The sequence below is a fragment of the Rhinoderma darwinii genome, chromosome 5 (genome assembly GCF_050947455.1).
Source record: "Rhinoderma darwinii isolate aRhiDar2 chromosome 5, aRhiDar2.hap1, whole genome shotgun sequence".
Lineage (NCBI taxonomy): Eukaryota > Metazoa > Chordata > Amphibia > Anura > Rhinodermatidae > Rhinoderma > Rhinoderma darwinii.
Window position 1 is genome coordinate 108,231,002 of NC_134691.1, and position 19,376 is coordinate 108,250,377.

Below are 19,376 nucleotides of genomic sequence, written 5' to 3' on the forward strand. Positions count from 1 at the left end.
GTCCATCACCACTAGCACTCATTTCAGGGCACGCACCATGTGGCAATCCTCCCCCTATAGCATTCAGAAAATAACAAAGACATTGTTATTATATTGAACATTTATCATTTATTCACTAAGCAAACGAGGACTGATATGTTCAACCAGGACTGATTTCATATTGGATGCTAAGAATACACTGACGGTTAGTAAATAGCCCCAACAAGGATATGTACTATTAAAGTAAAAGAGGAAAATCTCTTATAAATGTAATAAATAGGACAAGCACCAGTGTGCAAAAACTACAATATACCTAAAATAAAAACTGCCACAGAAAATAATGCAGAATCCCCCAAATCCTTGCATAGAGAATCCAGTCCTAGATGCTATAGAGAAGTCCTCTGTTGTTTAGTGGATACAACAGAACAATTCAGCACATATACATGCACAATATATGCTGTTATTTTGCGCTACAAATTGAGAGAAATGTAAGTTAGTTATAGGATAACCCAGTATATTAGAGGGTACATTTACATGAACGTGAAAGAATGGCAGATGATTTAGATTGGATATGCATTTCATCTGTTTGCTGAATGCAATTTAGAGGAACAGCCCAGTCAAAACTCGTACACTATCTAATGCCTAGTGCAGGGCCTGAGGGGAAGGTGCATGACCCAGGGATTCCAGGAAAAGCAAAGACCTTAAAGGATGGCAGCTAAACTTCTTTTTTCCTACTTTATGCTTCAATTACTTAATTATCATAAATGCACCTCCGTTTATTGTACTGTATGCAATATGCAAACGAGTGGCGAAAACTTCATGCCATTAAAATATTAGGCCAATTCAAAAATAACGGCCAGATCTGAGCATAATACGTTGTGAACATCTGGGCATGTTCTTTAATACACTAAATGCCATTGAGACCCTTCATCACTAGGGGTTGTCTCACTACAGACATGGATGACATATCGCTAGCATTTGCCATCAACGTCTGATTTGTAGGTTTTGACTACTCTGATCCCTGTCGATCGATAGAATGAAAGGTCAGTGGTGCTAGGAAAGCATTTTGACAATTTGCCTGCTCTCCGCTTCTTCAGAGGCTGCATGGTCAGCCATTGACTATAATGGGCCAACCATGCTTCCTCTGAAATAAGCCAAATGATCCTAAGTGGCACAGTTAGTGGCACTAGCTTTTGTAGTTCTAACATTCGGCGGGGTCAGACCTCCACAGATCAAACATGGATGCCATCCTAGATTTATAACATCAATGTCTGTAGTAAAACAATCGTGATGTTTTCTCTCACAATGCAACACAAGAAACAGACTATGAACGTAATGCAGAACATTCAGCCGCATGCTGTTAGCATGGCTACAAATGACTTATGTCTATGTCATGCAATATGTTAGTGTATATTTTAGTAGATATCTTCTCCTTACTACATGATCATTAGGAATGGATACCACATACTAAACCATGAAGCCTAGATTTCCATCCACATAGGCACCATAAGATGAAGAAACGTGGCTCCTGACATACTGGGAGGCTAAGGACACTATAGGTTGTGAAAAATGTACTCACGAAAAATATCACAGATTAACATTGGTTGGATTGTGATGAAGTGATAAATAACAAAAAGGAAATGTGGGGTGATATTGCAAAGCAACAGCATTGATTATATGATCATTATATCAATTAAAGCAATAAAAGCTCATTGTAAATGTAGAACAAATTTACCAAATTGTGTAATCATTGATATGGCATCACTTACCAATGGCCGCTTTCACTTCTATCGACTCAGAGTCAGAAGAGTAGCCACTAAGTCCAGCGGCATTTACAGCTCGAACTCGGAAAATGTAGTTTTCACCAGTGAGAAGACCATGGCAAATAAATCTGTTCCCAATAGAAGAGTAATATAGACATTTGCGAATATGAACAGAAATGAATATGAATTAACACATGAACTGTGCATGAACATTAAAAATGGGATAATTTACATACTATATAATATTCTATAGAATTTATTATAAACCTCAATATAAATATTTGATCGTGTGAAGTACCCATACTAAATGTGTGCCCAATCACATGAACACTGGTTCATTTGTGGTCATTATTTGCAGTGCTTGATATTAAAAGGGTTGCCCAGGATTACAATATAAGGCCTGCTTTTCTTCCAGAAACAGCGCCACTCATATTTATGGGCTGTGTCTGGTATTGCAGCTCATTTCCATTGAAGTAAATAGGGCTGAACTGCAATACTAAACTGCTTGCATGCTCAAAAGTGATCCTGTTTCTGGGAGAAAAAAAATCAGCCCTGTTTTTCTAATTATAGACAACCCCTTTAAGTTATCTGCATTGCCAAAATAATGAAATCCAAAACACAGTAGAGATTATATGACATAATCGAGAAATTAACATTTACTTTCAAAATACTGTATCTCATAGCTTCTCAGAAATTCTTTCAGTTCTGGTTACTGCTGCCCTAAATCTAATAGTTTGTATCAGAAAACAGAGTAACTGATAAAACGTAAATTTTAATTTATGCATTAAAACTAAATAGAAAATTAGGCCGTAATGTATTACAAAAATGCAAACTATGCTAATAATGAATCTGGACCCTAGAACCACATAAATAAACCCCTCTTTTTATCAGACAGTTACATCCAGTAGTCAAAAAATAGCTATCTTACCTGGTTTTAGTGGCAGGTCACGAAATTCTAGATCCATAATATAATATGTAGGGCGACCATGATTAGTTTCCCTATATTGCACCCTATAGAGATCCTAGTCTCTCTCCTAGTTGAAGTAAATAGAGTAACCATCCTTAGAAGAGCGACCTCGTTCAGAAAGCTTTCTCTAATGTGCCCTACGCGTTTTGTCTTCACACCCCAGCAGACTCATAAGGGGATCTGACAAGGGATAGGTTTAAGGCCTTTAAGTTCTTGTAGTAAGGGACTTCAAAACCTGTTTTCGCATTTGTCCCTCTCATAAACTTACAGCGTGGGTGCATTGGTGTCCATGCACACACCATGTGGTATGTTTCTGGTCAGCCTTGTCTTACATGGGGTGTAAGACTCCAAAGTTAAGCCCGACCCACTTTTCATGGGGTGAGCTGTCCATTGCATGGACCTATTGAACCACAGTCTATATTCAATGGGAGCCCCAAATGTTAACCCGCCACTTCTAACAGCCCTACAACCTGCTCCAGCCTATCAGTAATTACGCCATGATATCTTTTTCAGCAAGCTGATTATTAAAAAGCTTCTGAATCTCCACCAATAATTGTCAATGTGGGTGTGTGATTTCATCAGTGGAACCTGTGATTAGTTCTTGGCATTGGTTGCCATTAGTTTGGCAACGTGTCCCTGGTTTTGGTCCCTGTTTGCGTAGAGACATATGGGGGTTTCAATAGGACATAATAGGGAAAGGTTCCTTCATGCAGTCGCTCTTCTCAGGGTGGTTACTTCATTTACTTTAACTAACAGAGACACCAGGGCCTCTATAGGGTGCAGCATAGTGACACCAACCATGGCCGACCCACATTTTGGGATGTGAATATAAACATTTGTGACCTGCCACTGCACCCTGGTAAGAGGGTAATTTTTTGACTATTGGATGTTGCTGTCTGAAAAAAAGAATGGTTTATTTATGTGGTTTATTATTAGCACATTTGCATTTTTGTGATATGTTAGAGCTTCATTTATTGTTATTTCCTTTTGATGCATAAATTAAAAGTTATGTTTTATAAGCTACTCTGTTTTCTGATACAAAGTATAACAAAAAGTAGCAGTAATTATTGGTATTTTGTCAGCTGTCCTAAGTGTGATAGATTAATACTGTCTTGACGCATAAAGTCTGGAGCAGATATTTGTTCACAATTTATAAGATATATTATTCATATATAAATAATATGTAATGGGTAATATATCTACACCGCCTTCCAAATTATTATGCAAATGTTATTTTTCGCTGATTTTCCTAAATAGTCGATGCAACTGACAGTCAGTATAATCTTCAAGCCATCAACCGTTGGAGTATAATGCAACTTTTATTGAACAAATCTCCTAATGATAACAGATTTTTTTTTAGAAGTAAAAAAACTCAAAATGCACTGTTTCACATTATTATGCACAACAGAGATCAAAACATTTTAAAGGTTGCAAAGAGAACTAAAATGGTAATTTGTTGAATTTGCAGCATCAGGAGGTCATATTTACAGAAATCAAAAGCTCTTTCAATCAAAAAACAACTTAACAGGCCAAGTTACATGTTAACATAGGACCCCTTCTTTGATATCACCTTCACAATTCTTGCATCCATTGAATTTGTGAGTATTTGGACAGTTTCTGCTTGAATATCTTTGCAGGATGTCAGAATAGCCACCCAGAGCTTCTGTTTAACTGCCGCTCACCCTCATAGATATTTTGCTTGAGGACGCTCCAAAGGTTCTTAATAGGGTTGAGGTCAGGGGAACATGGGGGCCACACCATGAGTTTCTCTCCTTTTATGCCCATAGCAGCCAATGACACAGAGGTATTTTTTGCAGCATGAGATGGTGCATTGTCATGCATGAAGATAATTTTGCTATGGAAGGCACGGTTCTTCTTTTTGTACCACGGAAGAAAGTGATCAGTCATAAACTCTACGTACTTTGCAGAGGTCATTTTCACACCGTCAGGGACTCCAAAGGGGCCTACCAGCTCTCTCTCCATGATTCCAGCCCAAAACATGACTCCGCCACGTCCTTGCTGACGTCGCAGCCTTGTTGGGACATGGTGGCCATTCACCAACCATACACTACTCCATCCATCTGGACCATCCAGGGTTGCACGGCACTCATCAGTAAACAACACGGTTTGAAAATTAGTCTTCATGTATTTCTGAGCCCACTGCAACCGTATCTGCTTGTGAGCATTGTTTAGGGGTGGCCGAATAATAGCTTTATGCACACTTGCAAACCTCTGGAGGATCCTACACCTTGAGGTTCGCGGGACTCCAGAGGCACCAGCGGCTTCAAATACCTGTTTGCTGCTTTGCAATGGCATTTTAGCACCTGCTCTCCTAATCCTATTAATTTGTCTGGCAGAAACCTTCCTCATTATGCCTTTATCTGAACGAACCTGTCTGTGATCTGAATCAGCCACAAATCTTTTCACAGTACGATGATCACGCTTAAGTTTTCTTGAAATATCCAAAGTTTTCATACCTTGTCCAAGGTATTGCACTATTTCACGCTTTTCAGCAGCAGAGAGATCCTTTTTCTTTTCCATATTGCTTGAAACCTGTGGCCTGCTCAATAATGTGGAACGTCCTTCTTAAGTAGTTTTCCTTTGATTGGGCACACCTGGCAAACTAATTATCACAGGTGTCTGAGATTGATTACAATGATCCAAAGAGCCCTAAGACACAATACCATCCATGAGTTTAATTGAAAAACTAATAATTAAATGTTTATGACACTTAAATCCATAATAATTTGGAACACGGTGTATAATATTATGCTCAATGAAGACAGAATTAAATGTCTAAATGCTAAAAGGAACCTTGCTTACCTTGTGCCTTTCACTGGGTTGTTGTTGCATGGTTCCCACTGTCCAGATCCTATAATGCTGGCCTCAATGTAGTATCCCACCAGCTCTTTGGTATCCTTGGACTCGGTCCATGTAACGACCACAGAGGTATCTGTGTTCCTTGTAGGCACAGGATTGCTTGGTGGGTTGGGGATGTCTACAAAAAGATAGGTAAGGGGGTTAGAAAATACAACAGAACATATGTTCAGTTGTTTCCATGTTGTAGAAAGAATATCTTATATATGAATGTGTTAGAAAATGATAAATACATAATAATAAATGCCAATTACCAATGGACTTTTCTTCAGAATGACCAGACAGTACAACTACATTACTTAACCTCATGACTAACTATGTGAATTGATATCACTTACCAAGTTTGTCACCCACTACAGTAGACTCGGTTGCCTCTGATGCTTCCCCAACTCCAGCAGAGTTACAGGAACGAACTCTAAAACTATAAGACTTTCCTTCAGCAAGATCGAACAGAGCAAACCTTGGAGACTTCACTGGGATTTCTGTGTTGACTCTCTGCCAGTTCTCTGTACCAGCAACACTCTGTAATGGCATGAAAGGGTATAGGGTTAGGACACCACTAAACCTTGTTCCGATATGAACGTGGATGTCTATACCATCCTCTCACCATAGCGTGGACATGTTTTCCTGCCTAGAATTTTCAGTTTAGTCATTGAGTTGCCTTTATCACTCAAGGTGTTGAAAATCCAATGCATCCAGCAGTTACACTATATGGCCAATAGTTTCTAGATTCCTCATAATTTATGAGTTTAGGTGTTTAGTATCTGGAAGTCTGATGGACGAATATGGTTTTGGCTGATGCCAGAAGAATGCTACACCTCGTAATGCATAGTGTCTACTAGAGATAAAGGTCTGCAGGTGTTTTTAAGGGTCTGGGCTAGACCTGGTATTTCCAGTGACGGGTAATGTTAATGCCACAGCATACAAAGACATTTTGGACAATTGTATGCTTCCCACTTTGTGGCCACAGTTTGGGGAAGGCTGTTTCCTGTTCCAACATGACTGTGCCCCTGTGCACAAAGTGAGGTCTATAAAGACATAATTTGACGAGTTTAATGTGGAGGAACTCAAGTGGCCTTCACAGAGCCCCGACCTCAACCCTATCGAACACATTTGGGATGAAATGCGATTGAGACTGGGACACAGACTCCACGTCAAATATAAGGGCCAGACTTCACAAATGCTTTTTTGGCTGAATGGGAACAAATTCTTATAGACAGGTGCCAAAATCTTGTACAAAGCCTTTCCAGAGGAGTGGAGGCTGTCATAGCTGAAAAAAGGGGGCCCAACTCCATATAATTGCCCATGGTTTGGAATAGGAAGTCCAACTAGCTTATATAGGTGTCATGGTACTTTTGGCCATATAGTGTATATCTGTTTTTTCCTTTTTTTCCCCCAAAGCAACAACCACTGATATCTGCCATAGAGCTCCTTTAGGGATTATCATTACGTTTTCTCATATTTTTAAATGGAAAATCTGCCCATTTATGCAGCAATATTAAGCAGGGGATGTATCAGTGCATAACTAGACAGCAGTGGCATAGCTATAGGTTCATAATTGCGACCGGGCCCCGAAGCCAGGGGGCACACGGTCCTAAAGCCAGGGGGCCCACGGCCCTCCACCACATTTATTAAAAGTTACTATAGTAACTGGGGCCTATGTAATAAACTACATGGGCACCTGCTACTATAGTAACAGTATACTTACCCTTCTTGCGTCTGGGCGAAGCGCTGGTTTGGATATCTTTCAGTGTCATGACGTCACGACGCTATGTGCGCCAAACACAACTTCATGACGTTGTATGACACCAGGACCTACGCTGTGCCTGGTGCCCAAGAGGAGTGTAAGTGTAAGATTACGGTAGGCGTAGATGTGTTAGACATAGATACAGGGCCCAGCAGACAGTATCACACATGTGCCCTGTATTTAAGCCTACTAAGTGGTAGGCATAGATACAGGGCCCAGCAGACAGTATCACACATGGGCCCTGTATCTAAGTCTACCATGTGATAGGCGTAGATACAGGGCCTAGCAGACAGTATCACACATGGGCCCTGTATCTAAGCCTACCATGTGATAGGCGTAGATACAGGGCCTAGCAGACAGTATCACATATGGGCCCTGTATCTAAGCCTACCATGTGGTAGACTTAGATACAGGGCCCAGCAGACAGTATCACACATGATGGGGGGGGGGGGACCCACGTAATTTTTAAAATAAATAAATAAATAATTGAAAAAAAACTATGTGGGGTCCCCCCAATTTTTCATAACAGGCCAGATACAACAAAGCAGCAGCAAACATTACCAGGGTGGGAAGGGCCACAGTTCTTAGCCATTTCCCAGCCTAATAATACCAGCCTGCAGTCGCCCCAGTACCTGACCATCACTACAATGTAGACGAGCTGAAGGCCGCTATCAAAGCAACCTGGGCTTCCATAACGCTTCAGCAGTGCCACAGGCTGATCGCCTCCATGCCACGCCGTATTGATGCAGTAATTCATGCAAAAGGAGCCCCGACCAAGTATTGAGTGCATATACTGTACATACTTTTCAGTAGGACAACATTTCGGTATTAAAAATCATTTTTGAAATTTGGCTTATATAATATTCTAATTTTCTGTGACACTAAATTTTGGGTTTTCATGAACTGTTACCATAATCATCAACATTAAAAGAAAAAAATGCTGCCAATAGATCACTCTGTGTTTAACGAATCTACAGGGTGGGCCATTTATATGGATACACCTAAATAAAATGGGAATGGTTGGTGATATTAACTTCCTGTTTGTGGCACATTAGTATATGGGAGGGGGGAAACTTTTCAAGGTGGGTGTTGACCATGGCGGCCATTTTGAAGTCGGCCATTTTGTATCCAACTTTCGTTTTTTCAATGGGAAGAGGGTCATGTGACACATCAAACATATCGAGAATTTCACAAGAAAAACAATGGTGTGCTTTGTTTTAACGTTACTTTATTCTTTCATGAGTTATTTACAAGTTTCTGACCACTTATAAAATGTGTTCAAAGTGCTGCCCATTGTGTTGGATTGTCAATGCAACCCTCTTCTCCCACTCTTCACACACTGATAGCAACACCGCAGAAGAAATGCCTCCCGATCTGACCCCCTTAGACTTTGATCTTTGGGGTCATCTGAAGGCAATTGTCTATGCTGTGAAGATACAAGATGTGCAGCAACTGAAACTACGGATACTGGAAGCCTGTGCTTGCATTTCTTCTGCGGTGTTGCTTGTAAATAACTCATGAAAGAATAAAGTAACGCTAAAACCAAGCACACCATTGTTTTTCTTGTGAAATTCTCGATAAGTATGATGTGTCACATGACCCTCTTCCCATTGAAAAAACTAAAGTTGGATACAAGGCCAACTTCAAAATGGCCGCCATGGTCAACACCCAGCTTGAAAAGTTTCCCCCCTCCCATATACTAATGTGCCACAAACAGGAAGTTAATATCACCAACCATTCCCATTTTATTTAGGTGTATCCATATAAATGGCCCACCCTGTATAAAATATACGAGTTTCACTTTTTGAATTGAATTACTGAAATAAATTAACTTTTTGATGATATTCTAATTCATTGAGAAGGACTGATATATATATAAGAGCAGTTCGGGCGCACCAAGAAGAACTTTTGTACCGGGGTCATGAGCCTTTAGCTACCCCCCTGCTAGATAGATTTACCATTTAGAGGTCTGAGAAAGCTGTTTGAAAAACCCCATGCAAATAGATTTTTTTATTTTAGGTAGAAATATTCTTCAGTGAGGCAGAGTGTCAAGGCCCTATTACACCGGCCAATTTTAGCAGGTGCAGTGAGACAGGTCGTTGATCGGCGCTCGTTTGCTCCTTTCATAATGAGCTAGTATGGGGACGTTACTCCGATCACTCGTCCCCATACACAGGGAGATGTGCTGCCGACAAGGATAATATTTAACTTCTTTAAAACTATACGACCAGCAGATGATTGAGCCTTTGCTCGTTCATCTGCTGATAGCTGCCCTGTTTACACAGGGCAATTATCGGCAACGAGCGTTCTATGAATGATCGTTTGCCAAATAATTGCCCAGTGTAAAACCCCCTTTAGTGTTAGACAGTAAATACTAATTCTTTCTCACCTTTTCTACATAGTACATGACACCTTCATGACCACGCAATTCAGGAGGCTTCCAGCTAAGCACCACATAGTTTTTGGTGGCTTCTGTCACAGTCAGATTTGATGGTGGTCCAGGAATGACTCCCTCTGGAGTTAGCAATGATAGAAATGTTATTTAATACTAGATAATATTATCTGACAAACATACTTACACACACACACACACACACACACACACACACACACACACACTCACACGCACACGCGCACACACACACACACACACACACACACACACACACACACACGCACACGCACACACGCACACTATTCAATGCAGTTTTCTGACCTGTGGGCTCCTCTTCAGTTACAATGATTTGTCCAGTCCATGGAGCAGAAGGACGACCTGAGATATGATCATAATGAAATCATTGAAACAATTAGCTCAACTGAAAATGTAAACCATCATATAAAGTAAAGTTCTGTAACATTCAAATATACTATATGTTTCAACTTCTTATTTTCAAGATCTCTCTTTGCTTTCAGTGAATGAGAACATTCTTGTTAACATCCAGAGGCTGAAGCCCCAGTACACAGGTAATACTTTCACAGCTGAGAGTCTGCTATAATATATCCAAACTATGCAATGCTCTGGGAGCTAAACAGCCTTGACTCCGTGATGATACAATAATAATACTTTTCTGAAAACTATCAGGACATGTTGGAGATTTATGCAGCTGATATGTTTAGCTTAAATTTCTTAGAATGGATATATTTATAGTAAACTCTTACTTATGAGAAGTATTAGGTCTATATGAGATTTCCACCTCTACATGTAAAGCGCTGTTCACACTGGCATCATGGTTTCTGTTTTTACAGAATTCATGATGATCCATTTTGTAATGGCCTAACAGATCCAATTAAATTACAACAAGAAGATATTTTACATAACAGAAAGGAATTGAAACATAAAGTACATGAGAAAGTTGTGATGGTGAGGGTAGTAGGCCTGGAGCATTATGCTGATTTGAATGATTAAAATGTAGATAACTGTTGCAATATCCTTGTCGAGAGGTCGGTCGGCATTAAATACAGAAGTACTTTGTACTTTATAAAGAAGAATGGATGTTTTGACCTAAATACCTGAGTGTTAAAGGAATTGTCTACTTTCATCAAATTAAAGTTTTATTTTTGTATAATTTAAAGTTCTACAATTTTGCAATATACTTTCTGTACTAATTACTCATGGTCTTCAAGATCTCTGCTTGTTGTTATTCAGTAGGAACATTCATTGTTTACGTCCAGTAGATAAAATTCTGTCCATGGTCATGTGATGTACACACAGGTGCTGGGATAGTTAGAATACACAGCTCTGATACACCTACTGTAACGAGCTGTGCACCTGTGTGTCCATCATATGACCATGGACAGAATTTTATCCACTGCATGTAAACAATTAATTCTCCTACTGAAGAACAACACGCGGAGATCTTGAAGACCGTGAGGAAGTAATACAAAAAGTATATGGAAAGTTGTATGAATCTTAATTATACAAAAAAAATAACATTAATTTGCTAAAACCAGACAACCCCTTTAAAGGACCAGTGTCACGGAAAAAAATTTTTTATATCAATTTGCTTTTAGTGTTTTATTAAAAAAAAAATTTATTTATTTGTGTGTTTGTGTTTTACTTTTTTTTATTTTTTCACTTTTTCTTGTCTATGGGGGCTGCCATTTTTTTTTCCATCTCTGTATGTGTCGATTAACGACACATACAGACATGGAATACGGCACATACAGTCCCATAGTGAATGCGAACGGGGCCCGTTCCATCCACTATGCTGTACGCCGTCTGTATGGGAACGGCGCATGCGCCGCTCCCACACAGTCCAAATTGAAGGTTTTCGGCCGAGCGTCGTCCGGCGCCATTTTCTTGTGGACCGGAAGCCGCGGCCGGAAAGTAAGATTACTACTTCCGGTTGCGGATTCCGGACTTGTGCACTTGGAGCAGAGGGTTCAGACTGAGCGGACGGACCGGAGGGAGCGGCGGCGGCAGGAGCAGGTAAGTTAGGTCTGTGTATGTACGTGTTTTACTGTGTGTTTACTACTGTATGTAAACCTACTACACTGTGTGTTAGCTCAAAAAATGGCGGCACACAGTGTAGGAGGTTTGACCGTTCAATCCCCTCCTTTCTCCTGACACTAGCCAGGATAAAGGAGGGGGGATTCTGAGAGCTCACTAGAGCGAGTGAGTTTTCTCAAATTTTGCAGCATAAAGCAATGTGGTTGCTTTACCACATGCCAATGCTGCAATTTTGGGAATTGCTCCATCTAGTGACCAGCACTGGGAAATGTTATAAATTAGAATCTAATTTATAATATTTCCTGACTCGTGAAAAAATTAAAACAATTAGAACAATGTTTAATCACCTATACATTAACTGTTTAACTAAAATAAAATAAAACAATTTCTAGCAACACATTCCCTTTAAGTTACATGTAGTGTTACTTATGACTATTAGTTATGACTTACTTCTGATTCTGGCTCTGTCTGCTGGATCTAGAGCTGCCACTGGCTCTGACACACGAGAAGGCCTGCTCATTCCAGTTTTATTTACAGCCCTTACACGGAAATTGTATGATCTTCCCTCAATCAAACCAGTCACTGGGAAGCGGGCAAACTTCACAGGAGTGTCGTTACACTGAGTCCAGTGATTTGTGCCAACCTCGCACCTTACAAAAAAAGAAAAGATGAAAACTCTGCCAACACAATACACATGTATTTCATCAACACATAACACTTGTTACATACAAAGTCTGTGTTTGTCTGATATATTTTTCTGAATCTATATAAGAAGAATTTTTTCACATTATAATCCTTCCAACAAATAAACCCACAAGTTTGACCCACGCTTTGTGTTGGTCCGTTAAATGGGTAACCCCTTTATCTCTTCATAACTATGAGCGGTTTATTGTCTATATACACAGAGAAGGCAAAAATTTGCTTTTTAGGCTGGATTCACACGAGTGTGGCGTTTTTGCGGACGCAAAAACGCGCCGTTTTGAGCGTGCAAAAACCACTTGACAGCTCCGTGTGTCATCAGTGTATGATGCGCGGCTGCGTGATTTTCGCGCAGCCGCCATCATAGAGATGAGGCTAGTCGACGGCAGTAACTAGTCACTGTCCAGGGTGCTGAAAGAGTTAACTGATCGGCAGTAACTCTTTCAGCACCCTCGACAGTGAATTCCGATCACAATATCGAGCAACCTGTTAAAAAAAAAAAAAAGACGTTCGTACTTACCGAGAACTTCCTTCCCGGCCGTTGCCTTGGTGACACATCCTTGGTGACGCGCCTCTCTTGACATCTGGCCACACCTACCTGGATGACGCGGCAGTCCATGTGACCGCTGCAGCCTGTGCTTGGCCTGTGATTGGCTGGAGCTGTCACTTGGACTGAATTGTCATCCTGGGAGGTCAGACTGGAGGAAGAAGCAGGGAGTTATCGGTAAGTCAGAACTTCTTTTTTTTTTTACACGTTCATGTATATTGTGATCGGAAGTCACTGTCCAGGGTGCTGAAACAGTTTAACTCTTTCAACACCCTGGACAGTGACTATCTCCTGACGTCGCGTACCGGAAATTTTTTTGCCGGGTTCGGTCAAAACGAGTTCGGCCGAACCCGGTGAAGTTCGGTTCGGTTGTCCGCTTTCGGTCATCTCAAAGACACTCCGTTTGGATGTTTGTAAACAGAAAAGCACGTGGTGCTTTTCTGTTTACATTCAGAGTTTGACAGCTCTTGTGCGAATCACGCAGTTCGCACGGAAGTGCTTCCGTGCGGCATGCGTGGTTTTCACGCACCCATTGACTTCAATGGGTGCGTGATGCGCGAAAAACGCAGAAAAAACGGACATGTCGTGACTTTTTTTCAGTGGACTCACGCTGAGGAAAAATCACGGACATGTCAGCACGGCCCCATAGACACATATAGGTCCGTGCAACGCGCGTGCAAATCACGCGCGTTGCACGGACGTTTTTCCTGTTCGTCTGAATGAAGCCTTAGTGTCTGGCCACTTAAAGCCCTTTTATACGAGCCAATTATCGGGCAAACGAAAGTTCACAGAACGCTCGTTCCTAATCATTTCCCTGTGTTAACAGGGCAACGATCAGCCGATGAACGAGCAAATGCTCATTCATCGGCTGATTGTATCATTTATGCAGCCGAAAATGTTCTCGTTGTCGGCAGCCCATCTCCCTGTGTAAACAGGGAAATGTGCTGCTGACATGATAGAAATGTATGGGGACGAGCGATCATAGTAACAAGCGCTCATCCCTATACATAGCTCATGGGGAAAGGAGCAAACAAGCGCCAACCAACAAGCTTGTTGATCGTCGCTCGTTTACACGGCCCGACACAGGCCATGTAAATGAGCGCCATTCAATGAGCCAGCTCGTTGATCGGCACTCATTTGCTCCTTTCACAAGGAGCTATGTATGGGGACGAGCGCTCATTAACACAGGCAGATATGCTGCCGACAACGATAATATTTTAGGCCGCATAAAATATACAATCAGTCGATGAATGAGCGTTTGCTTGTTCATCGGCTGATCGTTGCCCTGTTTACACAGAGCAATGATCGGGAACGAGCGTTATTTGAACGCGCGTTTGTCTAATAATTGGCCCGTGTAAAAGGGCCTTTAGCGTAGACAAAGTGTCCTACAAAGAGATCTAAATTTAAAGAATTGCTTAATGGGGTTGCCTCATCTCAATCCCTTAATTATGAGAGTCGCAGATGGGAGCCAGACTAGCGGCAATCAGCTGATTGCTATTGGTCCTGATCCCAAGAGCACCAGTAAACTGTTGAGTTTGCTGTGGAAAGTTATGGTCAGCTGCTCATTTCCCTTGGAATGACAGCTACAGGTGAAATTAAGTAATGCATGCAACCATTTAAATACATTGACTGGGTGCGCCAGAGCTTCTGCTTGATAGCAGCTCTCTGGTTCCAAGAAGGGGGGTCCCGAGCAAGACAATCTCTTTAATAACATTCAATGAGTGAGTGCAGGCCACATCTTACGTCGGTACTGTGATAGTAAGCAGACAAAGAATGGACAGAGGCAGCACTTCCAAAAAGAGCAAGAGCTATTTATTCACCCATGCGACGTTTCAGTCCAACTGGACTTTTTTCAAGCACTGGACTGAAACGTCGCATGGGTGAATAAATAGCTCTTGCTCTTTTTGGAAGTGCTGCCTCTGTCCATTCTTTGTCTGCTTGATATCCAGGACCGCGGACCAGGTCTTATTGAGGCGTGCACCCACTTGCAGTCCAGTGCTGTGGAATCTTTTCGTTTTGTGGTACTGTGATAGTGTCTCTATGCCTGTCATTGTTTGCTCAAACTCAGTGATCTCTAACCTGTGTCTCTCCAGCTGTTGCAAAACTTCTCAACAAACTTCTCAACTCCCAACAAACCCGTCATGACAGCCGCTTGTAGTTTCACAGCTGCTGGAGAGCCACAGGCTGGAGACCGCTGCTCTAACTTGTTAGGGTATGTTCACACTGGCTATTTTAAGCCGTTATTCAGGCCGTAAACGGCCCAAAAATGGGCTGACAAATCGGAAGCAGAACGCCTACAAACATCTGCCAATTGATTTCAATGGGAAATATGGCGTTCTGTTCCTGACGGGGCGTTTCTTTTACACCTTTTTTTCGAAAAAGGCACGTAAAAAGACGCCCCGTAAAAAGAAGTGCATGTCACATCTTGAGCCGTTTTTGGAGCCGTTTTTCATTAACTCAATAGAAAAACAGCTCCAAAAACAGAGGTAAAAACCACTACTTTGATTAAAAAACGGCTGAAGATCAGGAGCTGTTTTCCCTTGAAAGCAGCTCCGTATTTTCAGCCGTTTTTTGTTAAGCGTGTGAACATAGCCGTACTGGTACACAGCTAGTTTTTTTTTTTAAATGCATGAGTTTATACCTCATAGGTGTTATCTACAGGGGCATTTCGTCCCTATCTACATAAGCACTGTGGTGTTTTCAGGGGGTTGGGACAAAAAAAACCTGACAATGAAATCCATCCATTTTTTTAATGGCCATGAAAAACGGATGCCAAACAGACAAAACAGATAGACGGACTGGAAATGGATGAAAATTTGCAGACACACAGATGCAAAATCGCCATGAAAATCTGACAGTTGATCAGTTGTTAATGGTCATTTTTTTTCACTGTTTTGTGTATATAGCCTAAGGCTGGGTTCACACCGGCATTGGTGTTTTCCGTTGGTGTTTTCCATTGTTCTGCTCTGTCAGAGGAGCAGAACAAGGGAATAACAGAGCCAACGGTTCCGTTGCACAACGGATACTGCCGACTTTACAGGGTTCCATCGGATTCCCGTCAGGGTGTCCAGGGCTATTGTTTCCGGTAAACTCTGGCAAATCCTGCCAGATTTGCGACGGAGGCCCCTAACAGAGTCTCCGATGCAGATGTGATCATAGCCAACTGATACACCATTAAACTATACATCTTAATTGATAATTCCTCTCCAAAGATTGTCCCCTTCATGGTTCTAAGAATAATATATTTCTGTCTGAATATTTTAAGGCTGTCTTCTTATTCTGGAGATGTCTGCATGTTTTTTCAAGCAGAATAGATCACATAATTGATGCAATGGGGCAGATTTACTATTCAAATTGAGCCAGAAATCAGGCGTACATGCCGTGCGCCGTATTTATTAATTGTGACCTAACTGTAAAGAGGTGTGACCTAGTAAAAAGGGGTGTGGTTTAAAATGTGACACCACACCTCACAAATGCGCCAACATTTTTGCCCAAAAAGACTGGCGTAAAATTAGTTATCAAATAGGTGGTTTAAGGAAAAGTGTCTAGCTAGATGTGTCAGATTTATCATGCGGCATGCTCCACTTTGATCAATTTAGCACATTTAGAAAGTATTAGTAAATCTACCCCAGTGTCTTAAATTTTCTCAATTTATCCCCCACTGACATTAATATAAAAAAAAAAATTTTTTTGATATTCCCATTATTGGAAATGGGAGATAGCTAGGATAACAGAAACAAAATCAGTTATGCAATCTATCCTGGTCGAGTCTTACATCAACACTTGTATTAAATAAGTATTTAGGCTAAATACATTTATCACTTATCCACTGGATTAGGGATAAATGTTATATCAGTAGTTGTTTCAGTAGTCTGAACGAGGCGCTCCAGTCCCCTTTCTCCCACAGCAGTAAGACCGAGCTATAAAGAAGTTTCAATGGAGCAGCGGTCAAGCATGCACGCTACCGCTCTATTCAAACTCTATAGCACTGACAGAAACAGCTGAGCGCAGGTCTGTTTCAGCAATCAGTGGAGATCCAAACGGTCTGATCCCTCCTAATCTCACATTTTTTACCTATCCAGTGGATAGGTGTTAAATGTTTTTGTCAAAAAACCTCTTTATAGGGTTCATGTGCATGGTAAATCCATGTTACAAATCTGTACGCACTCCGTGTGCCACCGCATGGAAGTGTATAATCCCCCTCTCTCTCTCTATATATATATATATATATATATATATATATATATATATATATATATATATAAAAATGAATTTCTGTTGTCTGATGTTACATAGTTACATTGCTACATAGTTAGTACGGTTTAAACAAGACACATGTCCATCAAATTCAACCAAGGGACGGGAAAAGGGAAGGATGTCTGTTGTCTGGTGTCTGATGTCTGTTCCATGTTCTTTATGCACGGCCAAACGACTGGACCAATCTGTACTAAATTTGGCACAGTATATAACGCGCTTCCGAAGGTTTAGACCGGGATTCAGCTCTCTAGGACCTACCATTCTCGAGATATTCACAAAAACAAACATGTCACCACTGGCTTCCACATCAAGGACCTTTATATCACATCCGATGACCTGTATTAGCCAATAGAAAGGTCCTTCATTCTTAGCCTCACTCACATACACAGTGTTAGACCAGGTTTCCATAACAACCAAGCCATTTTTCTTAACTCTACGTGTAACTCGCTGTAAACAAACTGTACCTACACTGGATTTTAGCATTCTCATAAATTGAAACCGTTTCATACCAGTCATGCCTCCAAAAAGGATCCCTGCACTTAGACAAAAGACTCCTGTGGCAAAGAGCATGGCTGCTGCCCGAGCTGCTGAAATCTCTCAAAAGAACTAAGCCTGTGGATTTCCGCATTCTGATGAATTGAACCCCTGTCAGACCAGTGATGCCTCCAAAAAGGAACCCTGCACTTGGACTTTATTGGATACTAGAAAAAGTACCCGGCGCTGCCCGGTTATAACGTGTTGGCCTATCTGTTTGTGTGTTCATTGGATTTATTCCAAGGGTGCCCAGGAGTCTAATCCATGCCCTCATATTTTCTGGGTTTCTGGGGAAATTGCTAGTAGCCCTATATACCCCAGCAGTTACACACTGTTTATTTCAATTTTAACTTCCTAAATGCCTAACAGCTAAACTGGTAGGAAATGGAGTCATAAGACTGTGACAGAGCCTGTTGATTAACAACATTGGCAGTTTTATTACCAATTGGCCATAGATTATGGTTGGATCATAATTGGATCATAATTGAAAACAGCATCATGCATGAAAGCCCACTCATTAGAATGCTGAACATGATATGCTCTATCAGCTTGCTGACTAGCCTAGGTTCGGGCAGGAGTCTCTGCGCTTCTGAGCCACCTGTCTGATCTGCTGCTGAAAAAGCCAGAGTTTGCTGAGGAGTTTCAGCAGCTCGAGCAGCAGTATGACGCATTTGATCAGCTTGCAGCTAGTAATGCAGCTTTCCTCCTGGCCATCAGTAATCTGATTGGTTGCTATGGTACCACTCCCCTGTAACTTTCCATCTAGGATCATCTTGTAACGTACACTACCTGCTACTGCCAGATAAAAACATCCTTACTATAAAAAGCAAAAGTCTGTATCCGCTTTTATAGTATTGGATCGTGATCATGTGATAATGGCTGATAACAGAGAACTGCAGCAAGGTAGGGACATTTACAAAAACCTTCCTGAACACCCGATGTACCTATGTGCCAAATTTGGGGTTAAATAGTCCAGGTGTTTGGATGCCTATAGAGGACGACAAACAGACATTTGCTATAATGGCTGATAACAGAAAACAACGGCAAGATTGGGACCTTTACGAAAACCTTCCTGAAAACCCGATGTACCTATGTGTCAAATTTGAGGTCAAATAGTTCAGGTGTTTGGATGCCTATAGATGACAAAGATATTTGATATAATGGCCTATAACAGAGAACAATGGCAAGGTTGGGACCATTACGAAAACCTTCCTGATCATCCGATGTACCTATGTACCAAATTTGGGGTCGAATAGTTCAGGTGTTTGGATGCCCATAAAGGACGACAAACAGACATTTGCTATAATGGCTGATAACAGAGAACAACGGCAAGGTTGGGACATTTACGAAAACCTTCCCGGACACCTGATGTAGCTATGTGCCAAATTTGGAGTTAAATGGTTCAGGCGTTTGGATGCCTATAGAGGACAGACATTCACTTTAATAATATAGAATAGCAGAGTTACCCGTCTTCACACTGGTCCATTTGTTTGTTGTTTGTGTGTGTGGTTAAAAACTTAATTTCCTACTGATATAAAGCCAACATATCCAAAAAA

The 19,376-nt window shown here is 41.2% G+C and overlaps 1 protein-coding gene across 1 annotated transcript in view; it reads right to left on the reverse strand.

Annotated features, from left to right (window-relative positions):
* Window positions 1-19,376, reverse strand: part of MYOM1 (myomesin 1) — a 98,405-nt gene that overhangs the window by 48,892 nt on the left and 30,137 nt on the right. The window contains 6 exon segments of the mRNA XM_075826378.1: window positions 1,749-1,870; window positions 5,533-5,707; window positions 5,925-6,108; window positions 9,723-9,847; window positions 10,050-10,106; window positions 12,234-12,433. Of these exon segments, the coding sequence (XP_075682493.1) occupies window positions 1,749-1,870; window positions 5,533-5,707; window positions 5,925-6,108; window positions 9,723-9,847; window positions 10,050-10,106; window positions 12,234-12,433 (863 nt within the window).